The following is a 13,356-nucleotide window of genomic DNA, read 5'->3' on the forward strand; positions in this document are numbered from 1 at the left end:
TGTCACTCTTATGTAGACACCTCCAAAATAAAGTGTTACAAGGAGGCATGTTCAAAAAATTGCCTAAGTCACATTTTATTTTGATTTAGGCATAATAAATCCGCTTAAGTCACACTCTTGACATAGGCCATTATCTTAAAGGGGTAAAATCACATCTAGATGTCACGATCTGATCAACTAAGGATGTAGGCGATTTTACCATAGGTGGCCGGCGTCGTGAGGAGATTTAGGCAAAAAAAAAAACAATTTTGACAGAAAATGACTTAGGCGATTATTTTAACAGTGTGACGTAGTGAAGGGTGTCGACCCCTGCTGTAGGTGACTGTCACTTTGCAGCTGCTCAGATCAACACAGTGCTGGAGCCAGCGCCGTTAGCGCGAACACGACCTCTCTTTTGGCCCTCGGTGTTTTCCGTAGCACGCAGTTCAGTCTCCACAACGTGCGAGTAGAGAAGAAGTGAAGACTTTTGGTTTGAACGGCTCAAAGTGCTGCTAGCAGAGATTCACCGCGTAGTAAGTATACATTTTTAATGTCTTGTGAAAAGGCATTTTATAGTTCTTATTATAGTACCTTGGAAATGTTGTGCCGGTTTACAAAAGAGCGGTAGATATTCTGACCTAGCATGTTTCAGCAGCATGCTTTTGCTAGTTTGGAGTGTAAAAGACTGATTTAACATTACGTACCAAAGCAATTCACGGCTAACTAAATACCACACTGAATAAAACATGTATCTTTGTCGTTGCTGGACTTAATAAACCGGGTGACTTGGTTTTTAGTGTACGAGCACACAGCGTGGCCGGCCGGTGCACAGCTGCAACATATAAACTGAGCTAGCATGTTAGCTATACAGCTAGCATTTACTTCAGCATTACAGAAGCATTACATCAGCATAAACTGAAACTATTTCCTGTTACTGCAAATTATACCTTATATTTATATTTTAGTTAGTATTAAATTGACTTATTCGATTTTATACACTTGTAACATGCTGTTCAAGCTATAAAACCAGCCGCTTAATGTTGTTTTTGGATTGTTTTCCTGCAATTTAATTGTAACAAATTATAAAGTTATTATACAGAATAATAATCTCTCATTAAGTTAAAAAGAAATAGCTGCTGTGGCAGCTTAAGGGTGTGTTCAAATCTCTTTACAGTGCTTTAACAGGCTTGTACACTAAAATCTCAACATCAGAAAAAAGAAAAGCCCATGTGGCGTTTAGCTCTGCTGATAATTTGCAGAAATCTTGAAAATGTAGACACAGCTGACTGTTAGAAATACAATGAAGAATTGGATCTAAGTTGCTGCGCTCACAGGACTGAAAGCATCACTAGTGAACCTACAAATGTCAGGATGCCTGTCTGGATTGCTGAAAAAACTGGGGACAAAACACTCAGTACTGAAGAACCATTGACAGAATGAAAAAAACCCCACCTCTCTTTATTTTCTTTCTTTCCCCTTGGAAACATATTTGATCTAAGCTTGCTCAATAGAGAGTGTCATACAATTTAGCCATTGTTGTAGCTCATTCTTCATTAGGGAGTTAATAATGTGTATCATTTTATGTGCATGTATATATGTAACTATATAAGGAAGGTGATTAATAATTGTTTTCAGTGATTATTATTATTATTTTTTTCAATAAATTGTAATTGGTTTATAAAATGCCTGTTTCCCCAAAGTGGCTTCCTCCAAGTAAATGTTTTAAATGATCAACAGACCAAAACCCGAAAATATTTAGTTTGATATTAAACGGAAAAGCTGAAAATACCCACATGTGACAATATTTTGCTCAGTTTACATTTTCTTAAATTATTACTTTATGAGCAGAAAGATTTATAGATATACTTCTTGTTTTTATCCAAAAGTAATTCACATAAATGCGCACATCCTTAAAAAAAATATTTTAAATATGTTCCTAATTGTTTGAGTTACTGTTTTCTACACAGAACAATCATGGCAGAAAAGCAAGAAGAGATGTCTCCAACTGAGATGAAAGTGGCACGACAAATAGAGGTATTTCGATTTTATTATATATTTTATGTTTTGTAAAAATGTCAGTCAAATTCAGCTCTAAAAATGTCTCCCATTCCCACCTCTAGTACTACTTTGGGGATCACAATCTTCCCAGAGACAAGTTCCTTAAAGAACAACTGCAACTCGATGACGGCTGGGTGCCTCTGGAGACGATGCTCAAATTCAACAGGTTTGTTGTACTCGTCCTTATCATATTCTCAGCTACTAATCATATACAACTCAAGTTTATTTCAGTCATTCTTTCACTCATGGCAATCATTTGTGTAAGCTAAACACAGTTTAGAGTTGAAGTTCAGAGTTATTTAATTGCTTACATAAGGCATCCCACACATGCCCTAACCAAGAGTTACAGTTTACCATAAACCCTTATTAAACACTTTCCTTACTTACTCTGCTCCTGTGCTCTAACACTGACATTTGAGCTAAGGAATCCACTTATTCAACCTGATGAAATTCAGCTGCAGCATATTAATAAAAGCTGATTGATGGTATGAAATGATCAGACACCTTCTGCCTCAGCTCCCATCTAGTCCTGAGCTTCAGCGCCCCCTAGAGGTTGTAGCTGTCTCTTACATGTTGAGATGTTCGTGTGCAGGAGGATCTTAAAATAAAGGCAGATGAGTCTTACTAACAATAGTGGCTGTCTCTGACTGTACCTGTACTGCAGGTAATGCTAGTGTTTACCTGCAACCACACTGCTGTGTTTACATTGTTTGGATGGCTCTCTGCTATTGTGACCACGCCTTCAACCTAAAACTAATCCTCTCTAGTGTACGACTTGTATGTTGTTGCAACGGTGAGTGTCACTGACAAAAATGTAATGAACTTCTCACCAGCATGGACTTTTAAACCTGAAAAACCTTGCCCAAAATGATTAACACCTCAGAAAATTTGGCTAAATTGTTTTAAACAGTTAATCAGTTGCTAATTCCTATATTGCTTTGATGGTCCTAATTGGGGTCTCACCAGCTAAATATGACTAAATACTAGATAGTAAAGCTTTTATTTAGAAATATAGCAGAACAACAACTAAAAGTCATGTTCACCAAGGACTAGGGGGCTGAAGTTTTTTATTTAAATACGTTTTTAGGACGGACGGAAAACTGTAGGTTGAGGAAAGACAGTGATGACTAATCAGTTTGTATTCCCATTGCATGACTCATGACAAACAAGAGCAGGAATAGCGCATGTCCTCACCTGTCCTCACCCTGTCCCTGCAATGCACTCATCACCAGCCAAATAATGCAGCCACATGATGCACACATAAAGACAAGCACACCACTACAAAAAAAGGAAAACTTAGCTGGATTCAAGCAGTATATAAGGCCATTAGACTTGGAGAACATGAATCTATATGGCTGAAGTCCGTATATATGCAGATTTATGTCGGCAGAAGTCATTGTGAGACAGCACTTTTACTTTCTAATCAAGCCTAATTACTTTAAGTGCAGTAGTAATTCAGTTGTCGAGTTTTTGTTGAAACGTCTGTCTTCTGTTCCCAGACTGAAGTCTATAACTACAGAAACCAGCGTCATCGTTGAAGCACTCCAGAAATCAAAGACCGGCCTCTTGGAAATGAGCGAAGACAAGACCAAAATCAGGAGGTCTCCAAACAAACCCTTACCCGAAATCAATGATGACTACAAAGACGCTGTTAAAAACAAATCTGTGTACATGGTAAATTTTTTAAATCGCATGCACAGTAATTTAGAATTCTTATAACATTTATCCTTGTATTTAGTGTATTTATATTGTATAAGAAATATAGACAATATGTTTTCTTAGCAAACATCTTCATGTTATGGCACTCTGTTTGTGCTAAAATTACATAAGTGCTGCGTAATGGATTCGCACATATCCTGTTCTGGGGTTTTCTATTGTTTAACCCACATTCTGATATCTTTTCTAATCTAGAAAGGCTTTCCGCTCGAAACTTCCCTCGATGAGATTCAGGAGTGGCTGAATGGGAAAGGCGCCATAGAAAACATTCAGATGAGGAGAAACCTGCAAAGGCAGTTCAAGGTAAATTAAATATATTATGGAACAACTCCAATTGTGTGTTTTTCCAGTGAACTTGGGGATATTTTTCTAATGAATTTATTGTTTTACAGGGATCAGTGTTTATCTGCTTTGATACAGAAGAGTCATCTAAGCAGTTCGTAGAGCGTTCAGACGTAAAGTCATTCAAAGACAACGACATGCTCGTTCTATCAAGGTAGGTTGCACTGCATCTCTAAGATTCATGTGCAGAAAGTAAATGCGGTTGCAGTATGTGCAAAAGTTTTACACCTGTGCAGACCTATAGATTTAAGTATTACCGTTTTAACTTTTCATTCATTGTCAATGAATACTTTGAAACTTAATTATGAAAGTAGATATTTAGTTATTTTGGGGGCCAATTGGTGGCCGTACACATGAACATGCTACAGGATTAATGGTTTGACATGTTCTGAGGGGTTCCCTGCCATGATTACAGCTACATTTTACAGCCGCCTTTTGTTTTTTAAACTACATAGGGTCTGTCTTTGAAGAAAATTACATGTACTATGATTTTAAAATGACCCTAAACTGCTCAAAATGTGCAAATAAGATGAGCTGTAGGTATATACAGGTGCATCTCAATAAATTAGAATATCATAGAAAAGTTCATTTAAGTCAGTAATTCAATTCAAAAAGTGGAAATAACACATTATATAGATCCATTACACACAGAATGAAACATTTCGTGTCTTAATTTATTTAATTTCTTCTAATTATAATGATTATGGCTTATATTTAATGAAGACCTAAAATTCAGTGTCTCAAAAAATGTAATATTACAAAAGACCAATTTTAAAAAGTATGTTTAATATGGAAATGTTGGCCTCTGAAAAGTATGTCCATCTATATGACTCAATATTTGGTTGGGGCTGTTTGACTTGAACTACTGGAAATTGACTTTTCCGTCATATTCTAATTTATTGAGATGCACCTGTACATCTTCTGTCAACAGCCTGTACTTTTTGTAATCTGCTTTTCTGTAGAGTTTAACTTTTGATCTTAAAAATGTACATTTAATTTGTCCAGAGCCATACAAACGTTTAAATGTCACTGTGTATAACATTTGATGTCCTGCTTGCAGGGAAGACTACCATGCAAAGAAGGCAGAGGAGAGAAAACAGTTCAAAGCAGAGACGAAGGCAAAAGCTCGACAGTGAGTACACAACTAACACCTTTCTGTTCTAAAATATACTGTACATTTTATTTAAAAAAAACAACCTTACTGACCCCCCACTCCTTCCTAAATATTATCTAGTGACAAGGAAGAACAGCAGAAACAGACAGAAGAAAAAGAAATGGTAAGATCGTCCTAAGTTTTAACAAGCTTATGTATTTGACATAACTCACTTGGATGAGTTTTTGTCACAGTAATAATAATTTCTCGTTTGTTTTGCAGGGTCTGCTCTTGGACGAACAGACAGAACGCTTGTTGAAGTTTTCAGGAGAGCTTGAAGATGTTTCAAGAGAGGACTTTCATGACTTGTTCTCTGGCCATGGAAAGATAAAGTGGGTTAATTTTACAAGAGGGGCCAAAGAGGTAAGGAAACTCTCTACGACCAGTTTCACAAACAGGGTAAAGTGACGTAATGTAGTTAAAATATTTTTTTATAAATATTTTCTTCTTTCAATAAAGGGCACCCTCCTTTTCGATGGGAATGCAAAGGAAGCGTTTGAGAAGGCCAAAGGGGCCGAGGGAGGGGAATTAAAAATCAAGAACAACAGCGTCACATGGCAGGTGCTGGAGGGAGAGGAGGAGAAGGAGGAACTGAAGAAGATCATCGAAGCTCAACAAGAAGCTTTCAGCAGGTCTAAAGGCAGAGGTAAGGACTGCTTTCACACTCAGCAGCTGATGTGAAACAAATCAAGTAATTTCATCTATTTGGTTTTGTAGTGATGTAGTCATGGAAAAAATAATTAGACCACCATTGTTTTCATAACTTTACTGTTCATTTTAATGCCTGGTACAACTAAAGGTACATTTGTTTGGACAAATATAATGATAACAACCAGAATACCTCATAAGAGTTTAATTTTAGAGCCATTTTCCATGGTTTTCCTGATATTGATTTTGGTAATTATCAAGAAAACATGGAAAATGTCTAGATATCAGCTCTTAAATTAAACTCTTATGAGCTATTTTTGTTTTCAGCTATATTTGTCCAAGCAAATGTATCTTTAGTTTAGTAGTACCAGGCATTAAAATCTACAAAAAATTGAAGAAAACAATGGTCTAAGACTGTATCGTGTTTGCCTTTAAAGGAGGCAGAGGGAGATCAGGTGGTAGAGGACGAGGAGGCCGGAGAGGAGGAAGAGGCGGCAGAGATCACGGCAGAGACCACGGCAGAACTCAGTTTAAGGGCAAAAAGACGAAATTTGAAAGTGATGATGATGACGATGGTAAGTTCGGCGTCTTTTTGTAGCTTCAACATTTTCTTTGAGGGCAAGATATTTTTTCGACTCTAACATCATTCTCCTCCTCCAGCACCTGTAGCTCCAAAGAGAGAGCGAGAAGACAACGACGGTCCTGCAGCAAAGGTTCCCAAAACTGAAAATGGATCTTAGTCACAAGGTCACCACTCAAGAGTTTTTTGTTTTGTAAAAACATTTATTATAAACAGTGAAAATTCAGAGGCCACTTAAATCCATTCCAGTGAAAGCTTCAGGTTTTGGAGAATCGTATGAAGTCCACCTGGATGTCAACCTAGAGAACAATTTGCAAAGCTTGGCGTCAGTTTTCAGCCTTTTTAAGTCCCTGTATATTGTGCCTCTCACATTATTTGTGTACCTATATTTCTTCTCTTAAATTGTTTTTGATTTTATCATTAAATATAAATCTGCTCTTTGACAGTAATTTAATTACACCCGAACGTTTGGTAGTTTTTGTAAGACCTGTGTGACATCTAGAATCTGTGTGCCATCGTGTTTTTTTTCTTTTTTTTTTCTTGTAGACTTCCTACAGTGAGTAGTGAGAGAACATCTGCTTTGCTATTTTTTTTGTTAAGTTTGCATATGTGAATAGCAAATAAAACATTTATAAAAATGAATCTGTGTGAATGGATTTTGTCAATTACAGCTTGAGACATCTGTTAGCAAAAACACATTTTCCCTCAGTAGTGTGACAGTGTATTTTCTTACCGATTTCTTTTTGTGAAACTTGTAAGATGCCGGCAAGTCATATCTTAGTTCTGTAAAAGAAAGGACGTAGTCAGTGTTTATTTTTTTCTGTTACAGAAAAGTGGAACTGAATTGTTTGTACCTGCTATTACTTCCATTTTCACTCCCCAGTCATTTGCCTTCTTCTGTATGTGCTGTAATCAGATGAGAAATTGCACATAAAACAGTTAAGTCTTGTCTTCAGACTTGAGTCAAAGGGATACAAATGAGGAATTGGGATCTGACTTAACATGAAAGTTAATGATGAAGGTAATTTACGGCTTTTAAATGATGCTAATTTTTGCTGTGTTAATGCATATGGCATACATTTCAGCATGGCTGTAAGTTTTCTTTTTTTCTTTGGAAAGTGATCCTCAGCTCCTATAATAAACAGACAGACCCTTGAGGACAAATGTCCCCATTAAACCTACAAGTTTTGATCCAACAGCTATTACTGCATAGAAACACGTTCTATTAGATCAGGCTTTCAATCTAGAGCCCTGGTTTTAAAATGTTTCTTTTACTATTTTCTGCCAAATTGAGCCATTACCTCATGTTTGCCCTGAGAGGCAAAAACATGCTGGTTTAACTATGGTTATTATGGATCACTGCAGTGTTTGATATAGTTAAATCAATGTTTGCTGATCATTGATTGTGACCAAAAAAAGATCTACATTATTATACACCAGCACTTAAAACACAGAAATGAAATTAATTAAATGTGTTTTTTCCACCTACACTGGGATTTTGTACACAAACTGGTGTTGAATGCACTTATTGTAAGTCGCTTTGGACAAAAGCGTCTGCTAAATGACATGTAATGTAAAGAGTTGAAATTGTTAACATGAATGAATATTTGATAGTGGTCAGTGGTGGAATGTAACAAAGTACGTTTACTCATGTATTGTACTTAAGTTCAATTTTGATGTACTTGTACTTGAGTATTTCTATTTTATGTAACTTTATACTTCTACTCCACTACATTTTGAGGCAGATATCCACTACACTTAAAATAAGATTTTTATTTATTTATTTGAGCACATAGCAGTATATTAAGTAGTTTAAACGAGCTCTACCTTGAGAAATTGTAAAAGCTGCTTATATAAATGCATCAATAATATATTTTGAATATATAAAACAATCTGAGTGGGTCCATTCTGCATAACAAGTACTTTTACTTTTGATACTGTAAGTACATTTTGATGCTGATACTTTTTTTATTTTGTTCTTTTACTTAAGTAACCTTTGAATGCACGACTTTTACTTGTATTAAAGTAATTTCACAGTGTGGTATTAGTACTTTTACTTCAAAGGATCTGAATCCTTCCTTCACCACTGGTAGTGATGATCAGAACTGAAGCTGGTTAAAAAAATAATTTGGTGAAGGTGAAAATAATATGTAATTTTAACGCAGTTTGACAGATACTTTTGTTCTAAGGATACCAGAGCATATTTTTTTAAGTGAGGCATAAGGGGTTAAAGCATTCCTCTCAAGTTTTGTCACTTTTTCATTGAAAGAAAATAGTTACATGTAATGTAAAATCACTTTAAAAAAAAAAGTTGAGCAATTGCAGCTGACCTGGACCTGCTCTGTGGAATACAACGTTGTAAATGTGATGTGAGAAATCTAGTGTGGATACTGAACGTACCTCTCGTGTTGATGTTTTATGGAGTGAATACACTGCCGTCTTTGCCATTGTTAAAGCGGCCCTTAAGAACTTCATATCCATACCTTGAATGAAGAATACAAACAAACATAAACCCACATGTGACCCGAAGAATCACTGTATCCCTTTAAACGGTGTACTCACCTTGGTTGTGTTTTGTCCCAAATGGTGGATTCATGATTACTGTGTCAAACTTTTGTGCGTAAGCCTCTGCCTCCAGAGAACACAGGTCACACTGCACCAGATCCACGTTAGAAATCTCAAATTCTTCTGCATTTCTTCTGAATATTTCCAATGCGTCGTCATCAATGTCGAAACCGACACACAAACTAAACAAGAGAGAAGGAATGAGGCTACATCAGGAATTATATACAAGCTGTAACTCTTAGATTCTTTTGGGATTCACAGGAATTATTTGTCTTGGCAATAAAGTTAAAGATGTTTCATTTCAAATTTTGCAAACAATAATGGATTTTTCTATTTCTGGTGGATGTTCAACATTTTATTAAAAGGAAAACTGGGCGAACAATTACATTTCCAGGATAAATACATTTAATTTGTTTTGAGGGCATTAAGAAAATAAAAAGTAATATTTTTGTACAGTTAATGTCATTATTGGCTCCAACACAATTTTATTCTTTTCATCAATATGGCACCAGTTTAAGAGGCTTTAAGAATATAAGATAAGATACAGTATGACTTTTTTTATCCTGCAGTGGGGAAATTTAATTTTCACAGCAGCTCAAGATACAGACACATATATATAGAAGACAGAATAAGAATATAAAAAAACAAGTAACTTGTCACTTTTTATGCTGCTTTCTTGGCCAGGTCTCTCTTGGAAAAGGATTTTTTTTTTTTTTTTTATCTCAACGAGACTTTTACCTGGTTAAATAAAGGATATATATATATATAGATGCTCTCACCCTGCCTCAAGCATCGCAGCTCCAATGCTGAGGACTCCACAGCCACATCCCAGATCTGCCACCAGTTTACCCTCAATGTCATCAAACGTGTTCTGGATCGTATAAAGCATACATGCTGTTGGGGGAAAACAAATCACAGTTAATTAGAACAATATGTGCCATCAGCTAACTCTCCTCTGGTCACAGTTTGCCACCTCACCAGCAATATGAGGACTGGTTGGATATTGCTCCAGGAGGATTTTGGGCTCTTCAAACACATCCACCTGCTGGAGACAACTCTCTAACTCTTTTAGTTTCATTACTGGCGACAGGAATATCCCAAACCTATGTGATTCCTTTGCAACAACTCAAAAAAATGTATTCCAAACGGTTATTATTCTTCAGTTTAAGTCGCATTAAGTGTGTATTTTGAGCATGGTTGAAGACGACTTCCGGAAGGGTGTGTGCATCGACCAAAACAATCCGACTTGGACCCCGGAACGCATGTGGGTAGTTCCTGGATGCATTTTGTGTTTTATGAAATTCATTTACTGTTGTTGTTTTATTTTTTTCGTCAAACGGGCATTGTAGAATATGAGGTAGTTACTGCCGATATCACGACTGCCAGAATAATAGATAGATAGATAGATAATCAATACAAGCTGGAATCATCAAATTTGATTAATGTAGCCTACTGCATGAAATACAGTGTCTCATGTAACATGTAACAATGGGGGTCTGTTTAAATCGATAATTTAACTGATAATTTTCCTATTTAATACTATACACTTAAGTACTTACTTAGTTTTTACTCTTCTATTTTCTTTTTTAAAACTCTAACTCTGTTTTAAGATGAGTTGAGTTTTTATTATTATTTTATCGTTTTTGTTGTTTTTACGTATTACTATATTTTTGTATGATTTGTATTGTATTTTGATAACTTTACAGCACTTTGGTCAACTGAGGTTGTTTTTAAATGTGCTCTATAAATAAACTTTCACTTGACTTGACTTGACTACACATTGATGCTACGGACCTCCACACAGTATGGTTGCACAACGGGTTGCAGGTTGCACCAAGATAATGTTTCATCTTTATCAGTCTTATGATGGAGGGGCAGTCCACCATGAGGTTATCAGTTTCCTAGAGACAACAAAACAAAACAAGCACGGATGACTATGCATAAACTGGGCAGGTTAAAAAAGACAGATGTCATAACAACAAGACGCTTGGTCAAATACTTATATAAGGCTTAATTATATTAAATGTAATTTCAATAAATATAGAAAACTTGAATTTGATTATACAGTGTCTCTGTACAATGTCTAAAAATGAATTATAGTCTGTTACTATTTATTGTACACATGTTCATATACAGAGGTACAAACAGATACATCGACTATAGAAGACCAAAAAGTAGTTTAAAGTATTAATTTTACTTCAAAGTAATATTAATGCCCATGATACTTGTCATGTCATGTTTATGACCCGCTCATGTTACTCTTATGTAGACACATTCAAAATGACGTGTTACCATATCTTGCTTAAGTCACAAAGGCATGTTCAAAAAATAGCCTAAGTCACATTTTATTTTGACATACACACACTTGACATAGGCCATTATCTTAAAGGGGTAAAACCACATGATCTGATCAACTGAGGATGTAGGCGATTTTACCATAGGTGTCCGGCGTCATGAGGAGATGATTTAGGCAAAAAAAAAAAAAATGTTTGACAAAAAATGACTTAGGCGATTATTTTAACAGTGTGACGATATGAAAGCTTGGCTCTGTATTGTTGAAATATTTTATATTTATATTATATTTATATTATATATATATATATATTATTTATATTTATACAGTCTATGGTTGAAACCAAACCCCCTGACGGCGTTTTGTTGGCGTATTGTCTTGTATTGCACCATGTTGCTTTAATAAAGTTTAAAAAAAAAAAAAAAACTCGTCGTATCGCGAGAAATCCCGAGAACATGGCAGCAAGACAACAAAAATAAATTTGTGGACAACAAGCCAGAGTGCATGATGGCGGCGTCGCTGCTGCGCCGGGACAAGAAAGCCACTGCCGCCCACTTGAAGGCAGACTTAAATCGGACTGACAATAGCTCCGGGGTGCGACAGCTTCAGGAGCTGCTCGACGCGGTGCTAAATCCCGAGAAACCAGCGGCGGACTCCGAGGCTCTGGACTGGTGTAAATGTCTGATTGCAGGAGGTGAAGGCTTCGAGGAGTTCTGCAACACGGTCCGGTCCTATGACAACGCCACTCTGTGCGGCTTGGTCTGGACGGCTAATTTCGTGGCATATCGATGCCGGACCTGTGGCATTTCACCGTGCATGTCCCTGTGTGCTGAGTGTTTCAATAACGGAGACCACACGGGCCATGATTTCAACATGTTCAGGAGCCAGGCTGGCGGGGCCTGTGACTGTGGAGACAGTAATGTCATGCGAGAGACTGGGTAAGTCCAAGCGAGCTGCTAGCTAAGCTGGCTAGGCTAACTAACGGTTCTGACAGGTCTTGGTGGACAGGTAGTTAACTTAGCTTATAAAACATCATGCTGAATGGAGCCCATTAAAAATAATTATATAGGAGACATGCTTACAAATTACAGCCCGGCAGCAACAGTTTCAATATTACGATGCTCCTGTCATTTATTAATAGCTCTGCCCTGCTAACCATAACAATAATTCTTACATCGGCAGCCGCAGCTGGATGTTGTTGTATATCTAAATATTGCTGATATATAATAAATATATATTTATAAAAATAAAAATATATAAATAAATAAATAATAATAATAATAATATAATTAATATAATTAATATTATAATAATAATAATAATAATATTATAATAATTATAATATAATAATAATAATAATAATAAATAAAAAATATATAAATATAAACGTTTCCTATTTTACTCCCGTTAAACCTCTGATGTCCAGGAGATTTTGGTTCAAATTTGTCAACTTTCTATGCATTAATTTCTGTCTCTGTTTAGCATCTTTCAGTCTGTCCTTACATCACATGTATGGCTCTTTTTTCTCGACACAAACTTGGCTATCAGTCAGATTTTTCTTTAAAAAAAAAAAAAAAAATTACAAGTCAATAGAAGAAAATAATGAAATAAATAAATAACTATAAAAACACCAACATGTCTATTTGCATGTAAATTAAAAATAGCAATATTTTAGTACAAAGAAAATTCACATTTTAAAAATGGTCTAGAAACATAAATGGCACACTGTGTGAAAGCCCCTATGATTCCACTTTCAACTGGCTTCCTCAGCTTGTCTACATATGATATATAAATAAAGTTATTACTGTAAATAAAACATGCTCAGTGTATTTTCAATAAATAGATGGACTCCAGAGGGTTAAAGGCTGAATATCGAAATGTAAAATGCTGGTATCGTGACAACACAGCTAACCATGTTATGGTACCAGAATTTTAATCTTCGATACAATTGAAGTACAAAATATGATATTTGATATCTCTAATGATTCTACGGCAAAAGGAAAAAAAATATCCGAGCCACAT

General features: G+C 35.9%; 3 protein-coding genes across 3 annotated transcripts in view; 2 read left to right on the forward strand and 1 right to left on the reverse strand.

Moving 5' to 3' along the window:
* Nucleotides 1-358: 358 nt before the first annotated feature.
* On the forward strand, nt 359-7,118 carry ssb (small RNA binding exonuclease protection factor La). Its single transcript, XM_059343563.1, has 12 exons — nt 359-512; nt 1,947-2,013; nt 2,100-2,203; nt 3,537-3,711; nt 3,949-4,056; nt 4,146-4,249; nt 5,156-5,227; nt 5,330-5,372; nt 5,471-5,611; nt 5,708-5,894; nt 6,334-6,471; nt 6,557-7,118. The coding sequence occupies exons 2-12, from the start codon at nt 1,954-1,956 to the stop codon at nt 6,634-6,636; spliced, it is 1,212 nt and encodes a 403-aa protein (XP_059199546.1). The 5' UTR covers nt 359-512; nt 1,947-1,953; the 3' UTR covers nt 6,637-7,118.
* Nucleotides 6,659-10,306, reverse strand: mettl5 (methyltransferase 5, N6-adenosine). The gene is made up of 7 exons (XM_059343564.1): nt 10,020-10,306; nt 9,821-9,935; nt 9,039-9,223; nt 8,877-8,959; nt 7,331-7,382; nt 7,210-7,259; nt 6,659-6,775 (listed from the first exon to the last, which is right to left on the reverse strand). The coding sequence occupies exons 1-7, from the start codon at nt 10,117-10,119 to the stop codon at nt 6,734-6,736; spliced, it is 627 nt and encodes a 208-aa protein (XP_059199547.1). The 5' UTR covers nt 10,120-10,306; the 3' UTR covers nt 6,659-6,733.
* Nucleotides 10,307-11,788: 1,482 nt separating this feature from the next.
* ubr3 (ubiquitin protein ligase E3 component n-recognin 3) overlaps nt 11,789-13,356 on the forward strand; it is a 44,005-nt gene continuing 42,437 nt past the window's right edge. The window contains exon 1 of the mRNA XM_059342744.1: nt 11,789-12,272. Coding sequence (XP_059198727.1) covers nt 11,839-12,272 — 434 coding nt within the window. The 5' untranslated portion in view covers nt 11,789-11,838. The remainder of the gene's footprint in view (nt 12,273-13,356) is intronic.

The sequence above is a fragment of the Centropristis striata genome, chromosome 10 (genome assembly GCF_030273125.1).
Source record: "Centropristis striata isolate RG_2023a ecotype Rhode Island chromosome 10, C.striata_1.0, whole genome shotgun sequence".
Taxonomy (NCBI): domain Eukaryota; kingdom Metazoa; phylum Chordata; class Actinopteri; order Perciformes; family Serranidae; genus Centropristis; species Centropristis striata.